Raw genomic sequence first — 21,403 nt, 5'->3', positions numbered from 1 at the left:
CAGACAAACTGAATTGGTCCACCCACACAGACAGCATCGTGAAGAAGGCGCAGCAGCGCCTCTTCAACCTCAGGAGGCTGAAGAAATTTGGCTCGTCACCAAAAGCACTCACAAACTTCTACAGATGCACAATCGAGAGCATCCTGTCGGGCTGTATCACCGCCTGGTACGGCAACTGCTCCGCCCACACCCGTAAGGCTCTCCAGAGGGTAGTGAGGTCTGCACAACGCATCACCGGGGGCAAACTACCTGCCCTCCAGGACACCTACACCACCCGATGTCACAGGAAGGCCATAAAGATCATCAAGGACAACAACCACCCGAGCCACTGCCTGTTCACCCCGCTATCATCCAGAAGGCGAGGTCAGTACAGGTGCATCAAAGCTGAGAACGAGAGACTGAAAAACAGCTTCTATCTCAAGTCCATCAGACTGTTAAACAGCCACCACTAACATTGAGTGGCTGCTGCCAACACACTGACTCAACTCCAGCCACTTTAATAATGGGAATTGATGGGAAATTATGTAAAATATATCACTAGCCACTTTAAACAATGCTACCTAATATAATGTTTACATACCCTACATTATTCATCTCATACGTATATGTATATACTGTACTCTATATCATCTACTGCATCTTTATGTAATACATGTATCACTAGCCACTTTAACTATGCCACTTTGTTTACATACTCATCTCATATGTATATACTGCACTCAATACCATCTACTGTATCTTGCCTATGCCGCTCTGTACCATCACTCATTCATATATCTTTATGTACATATTATTTATCCCCTTACACTTGTGTCTATAAGGTAGTAGTTTTGGAATTGTTAGCTAGATTACTTGTTGGTTATTACTGCATTGTCGGAACTAGAAGCACAAGCATTTCGCTACACTCGCATTAACATCTGCTAACCATGTGTATGTGACATAAAATTTGATTTGATTTACTGTAGTAATGTTAGTATTAATATCACTGCTATTACTCATACACACCGCTGACACATTCGGCTAGGCTTCTGTCTCGGGTGGTGAGCAGTACTCGACACTGTATGTCAAAGGCCTTGAGCACCGAGCTGTCCCAGATGTCATCCAGTATCAGCAACGACCTGCACACACACACATCTAATTCAATTGACAGGAATTATAATGGAGTTAATAGCATACAATAATTCACTCCATAGCTAAAACTTCTGAGGTCCAACTGAACATTCTACTCATCATTAACAGCCACCATTTAGAAGAAATGGACCAAGTTGAAAGGTTTGCTACCAGTCCACATCAACCCTGGGGGACTGACCTGGGGTAACGACGGAGCATGAGGAAGCGTAGTCGCTCCTTGGCCTCCTCCAGAGAGCCAGGAGGCCGGTGGAGGGAGGACGAGGGGTCTTTCTCCTGGCTCTGCTGCTCCAGGCGGAAACACAGTGACTGGATCCTAACCAGCAGGTCAGACCGGTCCAGCTGGCCTATGGACAGCCAGTGGACTCCTCCTGGAAAACACTCTGGGGGGGGTCAGAAGGACCGGTGTGGGTGTGGGTGTCAGAGAGAGAGAGAGAGAAAGACAGATGGAGAGAGACAGTACAGTCAAGAGACCAATGCGATAACGAACAAGGAAACGGAGAGAAAGATGGAGAGAGAGAGAGAGAGACACAGACAGAAGAACAGAACAGTCAAGAGACCAATGCGATAAAGAACAGAGAGAAAACATAAAGTGAATGCAGACAAAGAGAAAACAGAGAGAAAGTGAATGAAGAGAGAAAAAGAGCCTCCTCTACATGTATTAACCCCCCTCCAGAAATGCATCTTGGGTCAGTTTGACATTTTACCCATTATTGGGCTTGGTTAGGATTGTGGAAGGAAACTTCACCACGGAGCCACCTACCTGTGATGAGTGCGTGGTCACGGACTGCCTCCGCAGCCAAGACAGACTTGCCGGAGCCGGCCATGCCGAACACAGTGACCCAGCCGGGCTCCTTCTGCAAGCGGTAGAGCTTCTCCCTGACCCGGTTCATCAGGGCTGGCCGGCTCACAAACACCACGGGTCTCTGGGGCACGCCGCCCTCACTCAGCACCGCCTGGACTGGAACAGGGTAATACAGCATTATATATATATATAAATACAGTATGTTGCCAATGGAATAAACAGAGGGGTCAAACATGGCAGAGACAGAGAGGTGCGCTACCATACACACACATATAGTTGAAGTCGGAAGTTCAAACACTTAGGTTGGTTTTTCGTCCAAACTAACCTCTGCTCTTACCCCAATTCTTAATAACCCAGATTTCAGTCCAGGATTGCTGGATGCTGGCTTTAACTTTTGGCTTAATAAAGGCATACGCAGGCTAAATGACTTATTTGCTGATAAGATGTTATTGTCATTTGAGCAGATGGTCGAGAAATATCGACTCCCAAAGCAGGACTTCTTCCGCTTCCTACAAGTAAGACATTATATTCTGAAGAACACCACCTTAATTGGTAACCCTGATGTGTCTGTCATTGAAAGAATGCTTTTTTTCCCCACAAAGGAAAATGTCTGTAAGTCTGTTTTATGATACTTTAAGGTCCTTTTCTGCTGTCAACACACAGAGGGTGAAACAAGTGTGGGAGAAAGAATTGTCTGTTACTATTGACGAATAGATGTGGGAGGACATTTGGAGATATGCAAAAACAATATCTATATGTAATCGTACTAGAGCAATCCAATTAAGAATAATACACAGATTGCATGCATCCCCAAATCGCAGACATGCTTTTAGCCCCACTTCCTCTTCCCCTCAGTGTCTTAAATGCAAAACTGATACAGGCACCCTAACACATTGTTTATGGTCATGTACCAAAATACAAAGATACTGGTCTGGTGTTCTGCAATAAAAGATCCTAGGGGATGATCTAGAATTGGACCCAGTTTCTTTACTGTTAGGTCTCCCTAGTAGGCAGGTTACTTCTGTGGGTAAAAGGAGGCTTTACAACATCCTTACCTTCACAGCGAGGAAAAACATCCTTTTACAGTGGATTAGTGATAAGGTTCCTTCTATTAAAGATTGGCATAAGATACTATTTGAATGGGTGCCTCTGGAATATCTGACATGTACATTGCATTCTAAAACAGACCAGTTCTACAAAGTATGGGAACCTTATCTAAAATACCTAGAACCTGAGGTATCAGCTATTATGCTGCAAGGATTCTCTTAGAATGGCGGGGATCTGTGTATTTTAGAACTACACTGTACGTTCCATGTGTGGAACCTAACTTCTTGGTTTAAACTGAGCTTTTTTGTTTAATTTCTGTTTGTAAGTTTGTTTAAAATGTATGTATGTATTGAGAGACGCAATGATGGGGATGGGGTGAGAGAAGTACCGAGCGGGAAGAGGAAAATGGTGTACGTATGTATGGGTGTGTGTGGTATGTATGTACGCATATGTGTGTGTGTGTATATATATATATATATATATATATATATATATATATAAATATATGCGTAGGTATGTGTGAGTGAGTGCTGTTTTTTTTGTTGCTTTGTCTCTGTTGTTGTATCTCTTAATATGGGTGAAAATTGTGAAATTCCAATAAAAATACTGTTACCAAAAAAAAAAAAAAAAAAATTCAACCACTCCACAAATTTCTTGTTAACAAACTATTGTTTTGGCAAGTTGGTTAGGATATCTACTTTGTGCATGACACGTCATTTTTCCAACAATTGTTTACAGACAGATTATTTCACTGTATCACAATTCCAGTGGGTCAGAAGTTTACATACACTAAGTTGACTGTGCCTTTAAACAGCTTGGAAAATTCCAGAAAATGATGTCATGGATTTAGAAGATTCTGATAGGCTAATTGACATCATTTGAGTCAATTTTGAGGTGTACCTGTGGATGTATTTCAAGGCCTACCTTCAAACTCAGCGCCTCTTTGCTTGACATCATGGGAAAATCAAAAGAAATCAGCCAAAAACTCAGATTCTTTTTTTTTGTAGACCTCCACATGTCTGGTTCATCCTTAGGAGCAATTTCCAATCGCCTGAAGGTACCACGTTCATCTGTACAAACAATAGTACGCAAGTATAAACACCATGGGACCACGCAGCCGTCATACCGCTCAGGAAGGAGACGCGTTCTGTCTCCTAGAGATGAATGTACTTTGGTGCGAAACGTGCAAATCAATCCCAGAACAACAGCAAAGGACCTTGTGAAGATGCTGGAGGAAACAGGTGCAAAAGTATCTACGTCCACAGTAAAACGAGTCGTATCTCGACATAACCTGAAAGGCCACTCAGCAAGGAAGAAGCCACTGCTCCAAAAACACCATAAAAAAGCCAGACTACGGTTTGCAACTGCACATGGGGACAAAGATTGCACTTTTTGGAGAAATGTCCTCTGGTCTGATGAAACAAAAATATAACTGTTTGACCTCCCGGGTGGCGCAGTGGTTAAGGGCGCTGTACCAGCTGCACCAGCTGTGCATCAGAGACTCTGGGTTCGCGCCCAGGCTCTGGCGTAACTGGCCGCGACCGGGAGGTCCGTGGGGCGATGCACCATTGGCCTAGAGTCGTCCGGGTTAGGCTTGGCCGGTAGGGATGTCCTTGTCTCATCGCGCACTCCTGTGGCGGGCCGGGCGCAGTGCGCGCTAACCAAGGTTGCCAGTGTTTCCTCCGACACATTGGTGCGGCTGGCTTCCGGGTTGGATGCGCGCTGTGTTAAGAAGCAGTGCGGCTTGTTGAAGCAACATCTCAAGACATCAGTCAGGAAGTTGAAGCTTGGTCCCAAATGGACAATGAGCATACTTCCAAAGTTGTGGCAAAATGGCTTAAGGACAACAAAGTCAAGGTATTGGAGTGGCCATCGCAAAGCCCTGGCCTCAATCCTATAGAAAATTTGTGGGCAGAACTGAAATTCTACCAAATACTAATTATGTAAACTTCTGACCCAACTAGGAATGTGATGAAAGAAATAAAAGCTCAAATAAATCATTCTCTCTACTATTATTCTGACACATTCTTAAAATAAAGTGGTCCTAACTGACAGGGAATCTTTACTAGGATTAAATGTCAGAAATTCTGAAAAACTGAGTTTAAATGTATTTGGCATGTAAACTTCCAACTTCAACTGTACATATACATAGAGCGCCCCTGCATATTATGTCCCTGTATCAGAAAAGGAGGGCACATCTCAGACTGCCCTAGTCTCCTGGTATTCTCCATCCTCCACCCTTTGGGGCAACTCACCATAGCGGGTGCCACCGTCTGAGAAGCTCTTCTCAGCCTCAGGGGAGACTAGGGGCAGGCTGTTGTGGAGCAGGCTGGCCAGGTCTCCGTAGCTCTCGCGGACCAGGGCGTTGTAGAAGGAGATGTAGGCCTGGTTATCCTTCCTCAGGAGCAGCTCCAGCAGGGCCGCCGCCTGCTCTCTCCTGGTGGGCTAATCGATGGACAATTTGAATTTTGAAACCACTTTATTGCTTTTCTTACACCGATGCAGTTCTTTCAGATGTCCGTAGTGTTAAGTGTTTAAAAAGCCCTGCAATCTCTCTGACTTACCTCTCTCTCCCCCTTCCTCTTATGAGGGTGTTTGTTTGGAATCAGGAACCCAACCGTTTTCCCAGCACAGTGCACTCGGTTATGGGCCAAATTCAAAACAAACAGTTTTATACACTTAATCATCACTACACACTTACCACTATGGACATAGGAAAGTGTATGAAAAGGGTGCTACTGTACTTCCCCACCTCACCCCACCTTGCTCCTGATCCTGTCCTCCTCGTCCCCCGTCAGCACACCGTCACTGATCATGTGATCCATCAGGTAGGAAGCCCTGATGTCCTGCTCCAGGCTGGAGCGTGACTGAAGCAGGCAGCTCCGCGCCCCTTCCTCCATCATCGCCATGCCAACGGGCCAGACCTGGTCCAACCACACAAGTGGGCTGGGCTGGAATGGTGATTAATTGGCAGGTGATGGGAGCTACGGGGAAAGGAAGTTGCATGGATGGATGTAGTATGGGCAGTACTAGTTCTGGTCCAGGGTGCTATGTGTGGCTTGAGCTTTCTTGAACAATAATAGGTTGAAGGAGGCTCAAGCTGCACGTAACACCCTGGACCAGAGCTAGGACAGTACTACTACTTGCACTGCTGCCTCTTAGTGACTCCTGTGCCCCACCTAAAATACAACTGGACACTGATAAGAGCTCTGATTGGTAGATGTACAGTATGATGAAGATCCTTGTAATACTACAGTGCCAGAAAATATTTGAAAATGCTGCCCTTACAAAAAAAGATTGCAGTCGACTGTGGTATTTTGGAGGCAGTATTTGCAGCATACTGCAGTTATACAGCACTCTGACTGAATATATTTCGTAAGGACAGGTGACTTCTCCATGAATGTGGTTGAGAATGGAATAAGTCTGAATGACTTGACCATCTAACGTTAATTTGTAGCAGAAAAACAACAATTGAGACTACTTTCGTTATCCATCTCCTCCATTCAGTCTGCGTGCACTGACTTGCCCAGATATTGCTGATTCAACGTCAGGAAGTTACCAAATTTCCTCTTTAGAGTGAACATTGATTGTGGGCTTTTGTCATTTAGTCAGGTTACAAGTTTATACACACACACACACACACACACACACACACACACACACACACACACACACACACACACACACACACACACACACACATACACATACATACTTTATACTACTATATATATAAAGTAGCTGACTGGCGTATAGCTAGCTAACTGTGCACTTAGACCGTAACGTTATAGTTAACTACCAAGGTTAATTTGACAGCTGTGGGACACAGCAGTGTAGCTAGCCGACATTCCCAAAACTACACAGCAGCTGTCTGTAGTAGGCTATATAGTATGCATAACAAACGCTATTTATACGTTTATTATTTCCACAGGCAGACAAACATTGTTTGTTTATAAAAACAAGATAGGAACAACACTTTTTAACTGAAGGTGGCACATACTTCACTCGTAATAAGTTGTAAGGAAACAAATGAAACACAATTACTCACATGTATCTATTTGCTCGACACAGGAGCTCGCTATCCACACTCGATAAGTACTCAAGTTTATAATAATTTCCTTTCAAAATAATGTAATTCTGACAAAAATCCCCACCTATTTTTGAAATGAGTAGGGTTCTTCCTGAATTGTAACAAAAACAACTTCCCCCGGTCTGAAATGACCAATGCGGTGGCGTTTCGCGCACACGTGAGAGGGTGAGATAAAGCATGCGCTTAACTGTAACTAGGCAGATGGGAGCAGGCTGCCTGGTGATGCGTGACAACTTGTTGTTCATTGTAAACTTGTAGGCCTGCAGTGCTAGCTCAGTATCTTTGGTATTGCACTTGGCAATACTGATAAGACACTTAACAGTGACCCGAAATAGACTCATAGTGCAAACAGCGTTCCTTTTGTCATGGCACTTAGAGTTGCATGTTTCTGCCACACTCAGAACAAAATAATGTAAATGATTAATGACAAAATATTCTCCATATCAAATGTTGACAATGTCATATGAACCTACTAGTAGTGCATATATACTATCCAATCACGTTCATACATTTACTTGACAAGGGATAATGATCATTGATTATACATAATATGAATACATACAAATTATCAAATATAATATATCCTTCCAAGCAGTGCATACAAACAATTTTCCAAGCATTTTATTTATTTGCTTACAACGTTCAAACTTATACTGGATACAACACTGAGCTCGGCTGGGTTGGATTGGAGGGGCTGTGTGTGTGAGGGTGGGGTCTCTGGCTGAGGGTCGGGGTGTGTCCTTGGGGGGTGGGGTGGGTGCCCGGGTACAGCTGAAGGTTGGGGTTGAGGGGGGGCAGTCTGGTGGGGAGAGAGCCCCTCCCCTCCACCACTCTCTCCAGAGCCTGGACCCGGCGCTCCTGCTGCAGCCAGTAGAGCATCTCGATGCGGTCCCAGCGCATCTTCTCCCTGTACGGCCTCCCCTGGAGAGAGTGAGAGAGTGACCGTTGAAAACACAGCTGTGAGGAAACTGCTTCGTCTGGCTACACCAGAGTTTTGGGGCTTTTGTTCTAGCCCAATACACCTGATTAAACCAATGAAGGACTTGATGATGAGTTGACAAGTTTTGGTTATTGGGGATAATCAGATAAGGGGGATGGCGCAGAGCTCTTCATAGCGTTTTCTCAGTATGTATGAGCCTAGTATGTCAATATTTGTAACTTACTGCATACATTTTTTTCTAACTTGTATGTTCTAGATAGGATATACGACTATTACACATTGTGCAGTTTTAGTAAGTAGTAGGCAAGACAGGACCGATTTTGGACATGGCCAGAGGAAGAAACAGAGAATGTGAGGGAGAGAGAAATAGAGAAGGTGAGGGAACGGCAAAGCTCTTTCAATGAGGGTAAATCACCAACCTAAAAACTCTGCTTTCTCTCTGTCTCTCTCTATCCCCCATAGCATACTGCATGTGCTGTATGTCAGAGAGCACAGTGACACTAGTGGGTCATATTCACTAGGAAATCAACGGAAGCAAACAAGCAAAAATGAGGAGGGACTTTGCTCAATTTGTCTAATAAGAAACACAGGTTTTTGTTTTCCGTTGCAAAACATTTTGCTACGCTGTACACTAATTAATAGACCCATGATGTATGGCCCATTGGCCTGACTCACCTTGTAGGTGACAGTGTCATGGAAGCTGTCTGTAATGTGGTGGAGAATCTTAGACAAAACCTTCTCCAGAGAACAGATCTGGGAGTTGAGTTTTCTCCGGTGCTTGGACTCATCCATCCTGGCTAGAGAGGTGCCTCGGTAGCCTGAGAAAGAAAAAAATGAGTGTGCAAGTGAGAAAGAGAGAGAGGGGCAGGAAAGAAAGATAGAAAAATAAAGTGAGAGAAAGGAAGGAAAGATGGAAGGAAAGAAAGAGACAAAGATAGAGCGAGAGACATTCCCTTTGTATAGTGTACGAAGATATGCTCCTTCACTTACGACCATACTAGCCTCTCAGAAGCTATGCAGGGTTGGGCCTAGTTAGTACTTGGCTGGGAGACTGCCTGGGAATACCAGGTGCTTTAAATGTTTTTGTCCAGTAAGGTGTACTCTGGCATTAGATATTTCATCAACTGCCTTTTATTTATAACAATAATAATATGATGATATATTTAGCAACTTACAATATATCATCCAATACAATATGCTGTAAAAGCAATATGTTATAATATTGTAAGGAGCACAGGAGGCTGGTGTCATCTTAATTAGGGAGGACGGGCTCGTGGGAATATATCTGCACCGAGGGGAAACTTTACCCCAGAGCAGATATATATTATGCAGTACCTTGCAGGAAGAAGCGGTTGGGGTCAGAAGCGTCCCTCTCAAACAGCTCCAGACGAGCCAGCAGAGACTCCCTCTGCTGGATGAGACGGGCAGCGCGCTCCCATGCTGCTGTGGCCTGGGAGGAAACGCACGCACACACACACACGGATGTATACAAAATACACACACACGTACACATACACACATACACAAATGTATGCATAAACACAAAATTCTGTTCAAGGTATAGAAAAGATTTTGGAAGTATATGGTGAACTCTGAGTCTATGGTGATATGGTGATCTCTGTCTCTATGGTGATATGGTGATCTCTGTCTCCATAGTGATATGGTGAGCTCGGTCTCCATAGTGATATGGTAAACTCTGTGTCTATGGTGATATGGTGATCTCTGTCTCTATGGTGATATGGTGATCTCTGTCTCTATGGTGATCTGTCTCCATGGGGATATGGTGAGCTCTGTCTCTTTGGTGATATGGTGACAGAGCGTCTCTTCGGTGATATGGTGAGCTCTGTGTCTATGGTGATATGGTGAGCTCTGTCTATATGGTGATACAGTGAGCTCTGTGTCTATGGTGATATGGTGAGCTCTGTCTATATGGTGATACAGTGAGCTCTGTGTCTATGGTGATATGGTGAGCTCTGTCTCTATGGTGATATGGTGAGCTCTGTGTTTTTGGTGATATGGTGAGCTCCATCTCTATGGTGAGCTCTGTCTCTATGGTGATATGGTGATCTCTGTTTCTATGGTGATATGGTGGTGAGCTCTGTGTCTATGGTGATATGGTGGTGAGCTCTGTGTTTTTGGTGATATGGTGAGCTATGTCTCTATGGTGATATGGTGAGCTCTGTGTCTATGGTGATATGGTGAGGTAATATGAACACAGCATCAAGTATCATGCTACCATCTCTGCTAACCTCTATCAGGGCTGTCCAATGTCAGTCCTGGAGGGCCCAAAAACTTCTGGGTTTCATTCTCTCCTTCTGATCAGGGGCTAATTCAGACCTGGGACACCAGGTGAGTACAATTAACTACCAGGTAGAAACAAAAAATAGAAGTATTTAGGTCCTCCAGGACCAGAATTAGACAGCCCTGCTATAGATGGTGGCATGATACTGGTACAGTAAGTGTGCATTCACCTGTATGTATTTGTTATCGTATGCGTGTGTGTCTGTGTACTGTGCACACCTCCTCCAGCTGGTCCCTGCGTGCGTGGGAGCTGTACTTAATGGCCATGTCCAGTCTGTAGGTGTCGGGCAGGCAGAGGAGTGTCCAGATCCTCTCCAGCCTGCTCTGGACCTGGTCCCCCTCTCCCATCACCCCCCCTCGACTGGCCTCCTTGCTCCCCACACTCACTGTCCTCTTATAGGCCTTCTGACAGGGAGAAAGGACAGTTAGTAAAAACAATTTTTAAAGGGAAATAGTATCCATATTGCTAAGGCCTATTCAATTCAAGTCTACAGAAAGTCCCTAGGGGTAGAAGCTAGAGTTTGATTTGGAACAGAACCCAATCAGTCCCAAACTGTTATGCGTAGATCTGAAGGAATTGGAGAGATGATGGAATGGGACAGAGAAAGAAAGATGATGTAATGGGACAGAGAAAGAGAGATGATGGAATGGGACAGAGAAAGAGAGATGATGGAATGGGACAGAGAAAGAGAGATGATGGAATGGGACAAGGAAGGAGAGATGATGGAATGGGACAGAGAAAGAGAGATGATGGAATGGGACAAGGAAGGATAGATGATGGAATGGGACAGAGAAAGGAGAGATGATGGAATGGGACAAGGAAGGAGAGATGATGGAATGGGACAAGGAAGGATAGATGATGGAATGGGACAAGGAAGGAGAGATGATGGAATGGGACAAGGAAGGAGAGATGATAGAATGGGACAGAGAAAGAGAGATGATGGAATGGGACAAGGAAGGAGAGATGATGGAATGGGACAGAGGAAGAGAGTGTCACGTCTGCTCCCGCTCTTCTCTTCCTCTGGCGCTTGAGGGCGCCAGATTACCCTGCATCACACGCTCCTGCCATCAATCATGCACATCAGCCCTCCCTCGTCACTTGCATCAGCATTATTGGACTCACTTATCTCCTGTTTATTTCCTCCCCTATAATTGCCAGTTCCTCAGCTCTGTTCCCTGCTGCTTCATTGATTGTCTTTTGTCTTTGTATTTAGTTCTTGACGCTGTTCCTGTCTCGTCTATGTCCGTTGTTTATTAAATGTTTACTCCCCGTACCTGCTTCGTCCCTCCAGTGTCATTCCGCGTGACAGAGATGATGGAATGGGACAGGGACAAGGAGAGATGATGGAATGGGACAGGGAAAGAGAGATGATGGAATGGGACAGGGAAAGAGAGATGATGGAATGGGACAGGGAAAGATAGATGATGGAATGGGACAAGGAAGGAGAGATGATGGAATGGGACAAGGAGAGATGATGGAATGGGACAAGGAGAGAGAGATGATGGAATGGGACACTAAGAGATGATGGAATGGGACAGGGAAAGAGAGATGATGGAATGGGACAAGGAAGGAGAGATGATGGAATGGGACAGAGAAAGGAGAGATGATGGAATGGGACAAGGAAGGATAGATGATGGAATGGGACAGGGAAAGAGAGATGATGGAATGAGACAGGGAAAGAGAGATGATGGAATGGGACAGGGAAAGAGAGATGATGGAATGGGACAGAGAAAGAGAGATGATGGAATGGGACAGAGAAAGGAGAGATGATGGAATGGGACAGAGAAAGGAGAGATGATGGAATGGGACAGAGAAAGAGAGATTATGGAATGGGACAGAGAAAGAGAGATGATGGAATGGGACAGGGAAAGAGAGATGATAGAATGGGACAGAGAAAGGAGAGATGATGGAATGGGACAAGGAAGGAGAGATGATGGAATGAGACAGGGAAAGAGAGATGATAGAATGGGACAGAGAAATGAGAGATGATGGAATGGGACAAGGAAGGAGAGATGATGGAATGGGACAGAGAAAGGAGAGATGATAGAATGGGACAAGGAGAGATGATGGAATGGGACAAGGAGAGAGAGATGATGGAATGGGACAAGGAGAGATGATGGAATGGGACAGTGAAAGAGAGATGATGGAATGGGACAAGGAAGGAGAGATGATGGAATGGGACAAGGAGAGATGATGGAATGGGACAAGGAGAGAGAGATGATGGAATGGGACAAGGAGAGATGATGGAATGGGACAGGGAAAGAGAGATGATGGAATGGGACAAGGAAGGAGAGATGATGGAATGGGACAGAGAAAGGAGAGATGATGGAATGGGACAAGGAAGGATAGATGATGGAATGGGACAGGGAAAGAGAGATGATGGAATGAGACAGGGAAAGAGAGATGATGGAATGGGACAGGGAAAGAGAGATGATGGAATGGGACAGAGAAAGAGAGATGATGGAATGGGACAGAGAAAGGAGAGATGATGGAATGGGACAGAGAAAGAAGAGATGATGGAATGGGACAGAGAAAGAGAGATTATGGAATGGGACAGAGAAAGAGAGATGATGGAATGGGACAGGGAAAGAGAGATGATAGAATGGGACAGAGAAAGGAGAGATGATGGAATGGGACAAGGAAGGAGAGATGATGGAATGAGACAGGGAAAGAGAGATGATAGAATGGGACAGAGAAAGGAGAGATGATGGAATGGGACAAGGAAGGAGAGATGATGGAATGGGACAGAGAAAGGAGAGATGATAGAATGGGACAAGGAAGGAGAGATGATGGAATGGGACAGGGAAAGAGAGATGATGGAATGGGACAGGGAAAGAGAGATGATAGAATGGGACAGAGAAAGGAGAGATGATGGAATGGGACAAGGAAGGAGAGATGATGGAATGGGACAGAGAAAATAGAGATGATGGAATGGGACAGAGAAAGGAGAGATGATGGAATGGGACAAGGAAGGATAGATGATGGAATGGGACAGAGAAAGGAGAGATGATGGAATGGGACAAGGAAGGAGAGATGATGGAATGGGACAGAGAAAGAGAGATGATGGAATGGGACAGGGAAAGAGAGATGATAGAATGGGACAGAGAAAGGAGAGATGATGGAATGGGACAAGGAAGGAGAGATGATGGAATGGGACAAGGAAGGAGAGATGATGGAATGGGACAGGGAAAGAGAGATGATAGAATGGGACAGAGAAAGGAGATATGATGGAATGGGACAAGGAAGGAGAGATGATGGAATGGGACAAGGAAGGAGAGAACTACCCAGATCGAAGGCTCCCAGTCTTAATGACACATAAAACCTGACTGTATTACAATGGCTGTAAATCCATTTATGGTACATTTACTGCATCATCTGTGTACTAAGACATGCACACACACACATACCTGTTTAGAGCTGGTTATTTCTTCATCTGGGCTCTCTTCCTCCTCTGTAAAAAACCCAACAGACAATAGGTTACCTATGAGTCTATAAACAATAGGCTATGAAACAGGTTTAGTACCAATAAGCCAGAAATCCAATGAGTCATGACATTACCTACTAAACCAGAACTGTTTGACTTCCTTTTATTTCACAATCCTTGACTGGAACATCCTGCGTTTGAATGACTCACTGAATTACTATGGTTAAAAGTCACAGTGTGCGTGTGTGTTACCCTCCAGATCGGGTTCCTTCCACAGCCCTCCCAGCAGCACCGTGTTGACGTTCCACACCCCTGTCACGTACTCCTGCTTCTGACCCTTTAGAGCCTCCATCTTCTGCCTCCGCCTCCTATCCACACACACGGGTTTGTTAGCTGCTCGCAGTCCTCATAATGTAAGAAACATGATTACAACAAAAAAGAATGGAGAAAAAAGAATGAAAATAGTGGGGCAGACAGACAGACAGACAGACAGACAGACAGACTTCTTCCTCTCGTCTCCTCGTAGCTGGAGCAGTCTTCTTCTCTCGTCCTCCTCATCGTCACTATCGCCACTATCGTACAGGTGGAACGCCGCCCACAGGTAGTCATTGTCCTACATGGACACAGAGACAGAGAGAGTCCTAGTCAATCACTCTCTGATACCACAACAATAACTGGACATGGAAATTATTGGACATGTATCTAGTGCTTGAATTGGGCCTGGAAAAACACTGGTATTCTGATATTACACAGGTACTTAAAGAGTGGGAGAAGGGGTTTGCCAGTTTGTTCTCAGGTAACGAAAATGTGGCATATTTTGAGGAAAATGTTTATAAAGACATATGTTTCCTGAAAACTAAACTGGAAAATACAATGTTAGAACCCTCTGATATATGTAACCCATATTTAAATGAGGAGCTGTCTGTGGCAGAAGTTAAGAAGGTGATTGATGCTGCAAAAAATGGGAAAGCGTTTGGCATTGATGAACTGCCTAATGAGGTTTTAAAATCCCCTAAATTAATTCATGTCCTATTTGATTTGCTCCAAATGTGTTTTGAGTACAGTATACTGCCATCCACTTGGTATAAGTCTATAGTGAATCCCATTACCAAATCTTCAAAAAATTACCCAAGAGTGCAACTGAACTATAGAGGCATAAGTTTATTAAGTACAGTTTATAAATTATATTTTCATCCATCCTCAACAATAGGCTAATTACATTTTTGGAGAATCAAAACATTCTGGTGGAAGAACAAAATGGTTTTCGTAAATCCACAGCCTGTACAGGTCATATCTTCTCGGTCTGTACAATAATCAGAAATAGATTACACAAAGAGAAGCCTACTTTTGCATGTTTCATTGATTTCCAGAAAGCTTTTGATTTTGAAAATAGGGATATTTTAGCCTATAGTTTGTTAAAAACAAGGGTTGATGGGAAATTTTATCACGCAATCCAGTCTCTTTACAAAGTATCAATTGCTTGTGTGCAGGTTAATGAGTATGATAGACTGGTTTCCCACACCCTCGGGTGTAAAACAAGGAGACGCCTTATCACCGACTTTGTTTGCTTTATTTATAAATTACTTGGCAAAAGAAATTCCACAGTTAAATATTGGAGTAAGATATGATGATGAAATGTTAAGGATCCTTTTATATGCTGATGATACTATTTAGATGGAAGAAACTGAACAAGACCTGCAGAACATGTTATTATGTGCAGTCAATTGGTGTAAAATATAGAGACTCATGATCAACCAGACAAAAACACAGATAATGACTTTTAGAAAACCAGCTACTAAGAGAAGTGTTTTTCAGTTTTGTTTTGGTGAAGATATTCTTGAGTTTACTAGCAATTATACATATTTGGGTCTTTATTTATTTATCTGGTTATGGTATGTTATGTTATGTTATGTTATGTTATGTATGTATGTATGTATGTATGTATGTAAATTATTTTACTGCTCTAGGGATGTAATTTACTATTATGTATTGATTTTTACCTTACTTATTCTTTCTTTATTGAATTATTGTAATGTTTGTTTATGTGTCAATTAATCCCATAAGGGATGGGTTGCCAATTGGCGATTTGACACGAAAATAAAATGTCATTCATTCATTCAAAAAAGTATTCATTACATTCGGTACTGAGTACCGGCACCTTGACTTTTCTACTGCTTGAGGTCCAGCACCTCTTATAGAATAATGACTGAAAAGTTCTGGCACCTAAATATAAACAGTACTCAAGCCCAAAATGAGTACCAGCACCTATTTTAAATTTCATGTTTTATTTGTCACATGCACAATTATAGTGAAACACTTAACTTTCAAGCCCTACGCAACAGGGCACAGTATTCAATATAAAAAAAGTAGAACTACTAAAAAACAACAACATCAAAACACAAAAAATAAGCCATGTCTATAATGTACATGCAATAACCTATGGTCCAATTCATAAGTTTATTGTTTTTTGAGATTTATTTGTAAACAAAACCGGTTGATTTTCTTCTAGTTACTCAATCGATTTTTATGCATTTACTGCCTTAAATTAATTAGAAAGTCTTCTTCTATTTGCTTCCTGTAACTACAGAATGTGTGACCTCTGACCTGATTGGTGATGTATCGGAGGTAGTCCTCGACTGAGAGGTCTGTCTTCCACCACTGCAGCCAGGCCGTGAAGGCCCGGGAATTCTGGTCTTCCGGTTTCTTATGGTCCGCTGGGATCTCGGTCCTTTTCCTGGACACACACACACACACACACACACACACACACACACACACACACACACACACACACACACACACACACACACACACACACACACTTTGAGTTACATTGGGAGAGCTGCAGCTCTCTGTGAGAAAATGTATTGTATTATGAGAGAGAGTGTGCTAAAGTGGTGTTCAGGTGTTGAGTCAAGTGGGATACAGGGTACAGTACCTGTGGGACATGGTGTTGGTGTTCTGTCTCTTCAGCTGTGGGTTGATGAACCTCTGGTGGTTCTTCTTCTTCATACTCCATCTGATGTTGGTCAAGGCTGGCTCTATCATGGCGTCCTATAGGGGAAAGGAACAGATCAACAGGGAGTCAATTCTATTGATATTCAAGAGATTAATTGAAATTCTGGATCAACAATTGCCAATTTAAGAATGGATTTTTCCTGAATTAAATTCAACAGGCAATGTAAAAGAGTATATCTCACCTCATCGAAGTTAAGATACTGTGTAGATTTGCTTTTGGATAACTCCTTATAGACTTCCTTTATTTCTTCCCCGGCAAACAGGTTACGATCCAGCCATTGCACTGAAGAGAGCTCAAGCTGTTTAGAGAAAAAAGAGAGAGAGAGAGAGAGAGAGAGAGAGAGAGAGGGGTCAGACCACCATGATGAGGTCATAGTGATAGTAACAGTATAACAGTACCATCATCACACACTAAGTAGTAATAATAACATGTCTATCCTCCGCCTCCTCTGTGACCCACCTCTTTGGTGAGGTAGTTGTAGACGGGTGGGTACGTGTGGATGTTAATGGTGTCGCGGAGAACCCTGTCTGAGACGCGGGCGGCGGCTGTGCGGGCTAGAGAGACGTGGGACAGGGCCACGTTCACCACAGCTCCCTGGGGGTGCTCCGGTTCCTCCACTGGCACCCTGTACCTTCCTCCACTGGCACCCTCCCTCTTCTCCCCCTCCTCTTCCTGTTTCTAGGATTGGACAAGAATAGATGGGGGGGGGGGGGGGGTATAGGAAGTATACTATGGTGAGAGAATGTGTGTGCATGTGTGTGTGTGTGTGTGTTCCCTACCTGCAGAGTGTGTTCCCTACCTACAGAGTGTGTTCCCTACCTGCAGAGTGTGTGTGAGCTGTTGTAGTTTGGTGGAACCTCTCCACGCCAGGGCCTTGATCAGAGGAGGGAGGTCTGTGTCAGAGTCTGTCACAGCCTGATCCACAATCACTCTGTCCTGTAGCAACCTAGATACATACACACACATAAGAACAAACATACACACACACAAACACACACACACTCACACATATACACACACACACAAGCACAAAATACACACACTCAAGCACAAAAATACACACACACACACACACTCTACCGCACACACCTCCTGAGGTCGTGGGCAGGGTCAATGGGCTTCTCGATGTTGGAGCAGGGCCCAGTGGCCAGCAGCACCAGAGGCGACTGGGGTCTGGTAGGCAGGGCCTCCAGCTCCAGCTCCTCCAGGAGAGTCTCTCTCTGCAGGTCTGGCATGGAACTACACCCCTGGGTGCTCACAAAAATAACTGCATAATATATAACTCATACTAATAATAAATAATAAATAAATAATAACCGTCCTGTATGTATGTCTTCAGGGACCAGTTGGAGTGGGTGTGAATAGTACAGTGCAATTATACCAATACCTTTAGTCTGGTGTAGCCATGGTAATACATGCTGGGTTCCTCATCTGACGGTGAAACATTGGCCAAGCTGGCCCGCGCTGCATCTAAACACACACACACATATCACTACTACTAGTACTAACAAACAATTGTTTATTATTGTCACAAGTGTACTTGACTATATGTGTGTGTGGCTGTCTGTGTGAGAGAAAGAGAGATAGAGAAAGAGAGAGACAGAGAAAGAGAGATACAGAAAGAGAGAGAGAGACAGAGAGAGAGAAAGAGAGAGACAGAGAAAAAGAGAGAGAGAAAGAGAGATAGAGAAAGAGAGAGACAGAGAACGAGAGAGACAGAGAAAGAGAGATAGAGAAAGAGAGAGACAGAGAGAGAGAAAGAGAGAGACAGAGAGAGAGACAGAGAGAGAGAGACAGAGAGAGAGACAGAGAGAGAAAGAGAGATAGAGAAAGAGAGAGAGAGACAGAACGAGAGAAAGAGAGAGAGAGACAGAAAGAGAGATAGAGAAAGAGAGAGAGAGAGCAATAGAGAGAAAAGAGCGAGAGAGAGATAGCAAGCCTTTGTTAGTGATCAGTTCCAGGTGGCAGGGCATCAGGTCATAGACCTGCTCCAGGTCCATGTCTCCCATCTTCTCAGTCATCTGACAGACAGACAGACAGACAGACAGGGAGAGAGAAGGGAACATCTCAGCTCCCTGTAGCTTTACCACAGACACACACACACACACCAAAACAGTAGAGAAGCAAGTGTACACACACATTCACACGCATGGAGACACACACACCCACACAGAAAGATGTAGGTACCGCATACACACACACACACACACACACACACACACACACACACACACACACACACACACACAGACACAGACACAGACAGACAGACAGACAGACAGACAAACCCACCGACCCACACTCACTCAAACACACACACACACACTCTCTCTCCCTCTCTTTTTCTCTGTCTCTCACCTCTCGGAGGTCCCTCTCGATAGGGTTTTTGCCCTGTCTGATGGCACCGCTCTTCTTGCAGCCAGCCTTGGTCTGCAGAGTCAGACCAAAGTCCAGTTTGCATGGCAGCGCTGTGTGTGTCTCCATCGCCCCCTTCAGGTCGCGTCCGGCAGCTCTGGGTCTCTCAGCGCTCAGCCGGGCTCTCCGCGTAGCCTTGATCCCTGCCGCTACACTGCGTCTGATCGAGTGGACGTTTAAACTGCAGAGAAAGAATAACCGTTAGCAATAAGGCGAACAATAACAACAACCAATTGTATTTACAGCTGCTTGGTGAGTTTGCACTTATCGACAAAAGGTTGATGATCGATAATTCAAGTAACGAGCTTAGCATGCATTTTCGACTATAAGAATTTGGCTACAATTGGTTTCAATTGTAAATCTTGGTTAAAAGAAGCTAGAGATGTTGATTTGAGGACCTTAGATCCTCATCTAGGAAATAATGGAGCTTGGGAAAACCCTGCTCGCCAGTCACTCACAGGCTGGTGCAGTCTATGGCCATCTGGGCCCCCAGGCGGCTGCGGTTGGCCTGGTCGCTGAAGACGGCGCGGCGCCTCAGCCTGTCCAGCAGGTGGAGATAGTTGAGGTAGAGCTCCTGGCAGATGCGGAGCACCTCCTGGCACGTCTCCGCCTGCAGCTGCCTGTTCTCCTCCTGGTTCAGCGTGGGCTCGTCCATCAGCCCCTTCAGGTCCTGCCAGATCAGGCCCAGCTCTGACGTCATTACCGCCGCCTTGGGGGAGGGGGGGGAGTCGCAGAGTGTTTTGGGTGGATGGGGGCTGTGTGTGTGTGACACTGTTCCATCCATCTATCTATCCAACCATCCATCCATTTAGTAGATGCTTAGGAGAGAGAGTGTATAGTGTATCCTAATGGAGTGGCTCACCAGAGCTTGCTGATCCTCCACAGGGGTGGAGTGGAGCACGGAATGCTCCTGGATCCGGTACTGCAGCTGTTGACGCATGTCGGCCAGGGAGGTGGGGTTGGTCTTCACCCCCTCTGACACCGACGGGGACACTGTTCTCTCCTCCTGGACCCTGTCTGGGAGGAACAACACACCCGGGACATGTGTACATACGGTACCTTTCATTCTCCTGTATCACCTCCATTCATAAAAACAATAAAGATATTTTGTTTTGGCATCATAAGAGATGTGTGGGGCATGTGGATAGAGAAAATAGACTGTGTAGATCGACACCCTGTGTGTGTTTTCAGGTCAGCCCTGTAAATGAATAGGCCTAGACTTTAGAATTTAGGTGGGTAAAACTGTCTACACATCCTTTTGTTGATTCAAATAACTCAAAGGCCTCATGCATACAATCACAGATCAACAATAGCACCTCACACAAGGCACCAGGCTGTCTTCCCTCAAACAGCTTTAGATCGCCACACACCTGCCCTCTTCTCTCCCTCGGGGTTGGACTGGAAGAAGAGGGACAGTGGCCCCAGGATGCTGCGGTATCTCTGCTGGATGTCCTGGGTGCAGGCCACCATCTGTGTCATGGAGGTCAGCATGTCCTGGCCATCTGCCATCCGTCGTTTGGCCTCCGCCGCTCGGGAGAGGCGGCCCACCACTTTAATTTTGTCAGTTCAACGTCTGGTTTTGATTTACATTTGGTTGAGTTGTCAACTAACGTTAACGTGAATGGAACGTGAAATCAACATTACATGTAACTGGATTTAGGTTAATTCAACGGCATCACATAAAAATTAAATAAAAAGACGTGGAAACAACGTTTATTCAACCAGATTTTACCCAGTGGGTAGCTCCCCCCTTGAAAGGTAATGCGCAATCTTTACAGCAATGCTCTGTACTAACTAGCTAGCTAACATTAGCTTGCCAGCAAGCAATGGAAGTTGGAACTTTGTTTGACAAGTGAGCTCTAAAAATGATATACAATTAAACGAAAATACTACTTGAATTTGTCATAATTTGGAGAATACCTAAATAATTGTTGATTCATATTAATAGATAAGAAACATAACTTGCTGTACCTTTAGCTACCATTATTTCCTCCTAGCCTGTTTCAGGAGGGACGCGTTGCTTGGAAACGCAAGTTCCCCCCAGTGATGTATACAAACCCTGGACTGCATTATGTGAATTGGCCACCGAGTGACTTTGAAGCCACAGGTCAGTCATATTGGCACTCCCCAGAAGGAGCAGTCCTCCATAGGATAGGAATGAATGGAATTCTACATCATTTTTTGTTGTTGTAGACAGTAACATTAGAACTTTAAAAACAAAACAAAAAATACA

The 21,403-nt window shown here is 44.5% G+C and overlaps 2 protein-coding genes across 4 annotated transcripts in view; both read right to left on the bottom strand.

Moving 5' to 3' along the window:
• Nucleotides 1-7,629, bottom strand: part of LOC139378446 (apoptotic protease-activating factor 1-like) — a 70,344-nt gene extending 62,715 nt beyond the window's left edge. The window contains exons 1-6 of one of the 3 annotated variants that reach the window (XM_071120623.1): nucleotides 7,029-7,629; nucleotides 5,733-5,964; nucleotides 5,236-5,425; nucleotides 1,892-2,089; nucleotides 1,310-1,511; nucleotides 1,006-1,118 (exon numbers count right to left, since the gene is read on the bottom strand). In XM_071120623.1, the coding sequence (XP_070976724.1) occupies nucleotides 1,006-1,118; nucleotides 1,310-1,511; nucleotides 1,892-2,021 (445 nt within the window). In that variant the 5' untranslated portion in view covers nucleotides 2,022-2,089; nucleotides 5,236-5,425; nucleotides 5,733-5,964; nucleotides 7,029-7,629. The remainder of the gene's footprint in view (nucleotides 1-1,005; nucleotides 1,119-1,309; nucleotides 1,512-1,891; nucleotides 2,090-5,235; nucleotides 5,426-5,732; nucleotides 5,965-7,028) is intronic. The other 2 variants (XM_071120621.1, XM_071120622.1) reach the window with 2 other exon arrangements.
• A 48-nt stretch (nucleotides 7,630-7,677) lies between these two features.
• LOC139378447 (coiled-coil domain containing 87) lies at nucleotides 7,678-20,724 on the bottom strand (the record flags this gene model as incomplete). The annotated part of the gene is made up of 19 exons (XM_071120625.1): nucleotides 7,678-7,991; nucleotides 8,686-8,828; nucleotides 9,346-9,460; nucleotides 10,531-10,716; nucleotides 13,720-13,763; nucleotides 13,989-14,104; nucleotides 14,240-14,349; nucleotides 16,341-16,470; nucleotides 16,675-16,790; nucleotides 16,937-17,053; nucleotides 17,215-17,433; nucleotides 17,575-17,701; nucleotides 17,845-18,002; nucleotides 18,143-18,225; nucleotides 18,695-18,776; nucleotides 19,114-19,351; nucleotides 19,629-19,879; nucleotides 20,033-20,187; nucleotides 20,541-20,724. Coding segments are annotated over 19 exons (2,847 nt in total), but the record flags the coding sequence as incomplete, so codon positions are not given.
• Between the last annotated feature and the right edge of the window lie 679 nt (nucleotides 20,725-21,403).

Source organism: Oncorhynchus clarkii, chromosome 21 (genome assembly GCF_045791955.1).
Source record: "Oncorhynchus clarkii lewisi isolate Uvic-CL-2024 chromosome 21, UVic_Ocla_1.0, whole genome shotgun sequence".
In the NCBI taxonomy this organism is placed as follows: Eukaryota; Metazoa; Chordata; class Actinopteri; order Salmoniformes; family Salmonidae; genus Oncorhynchus; species Oncorhynchus clarkii.
This window is presented reverse-complemented; position numbering and strand designations above follow the sequence as displayed.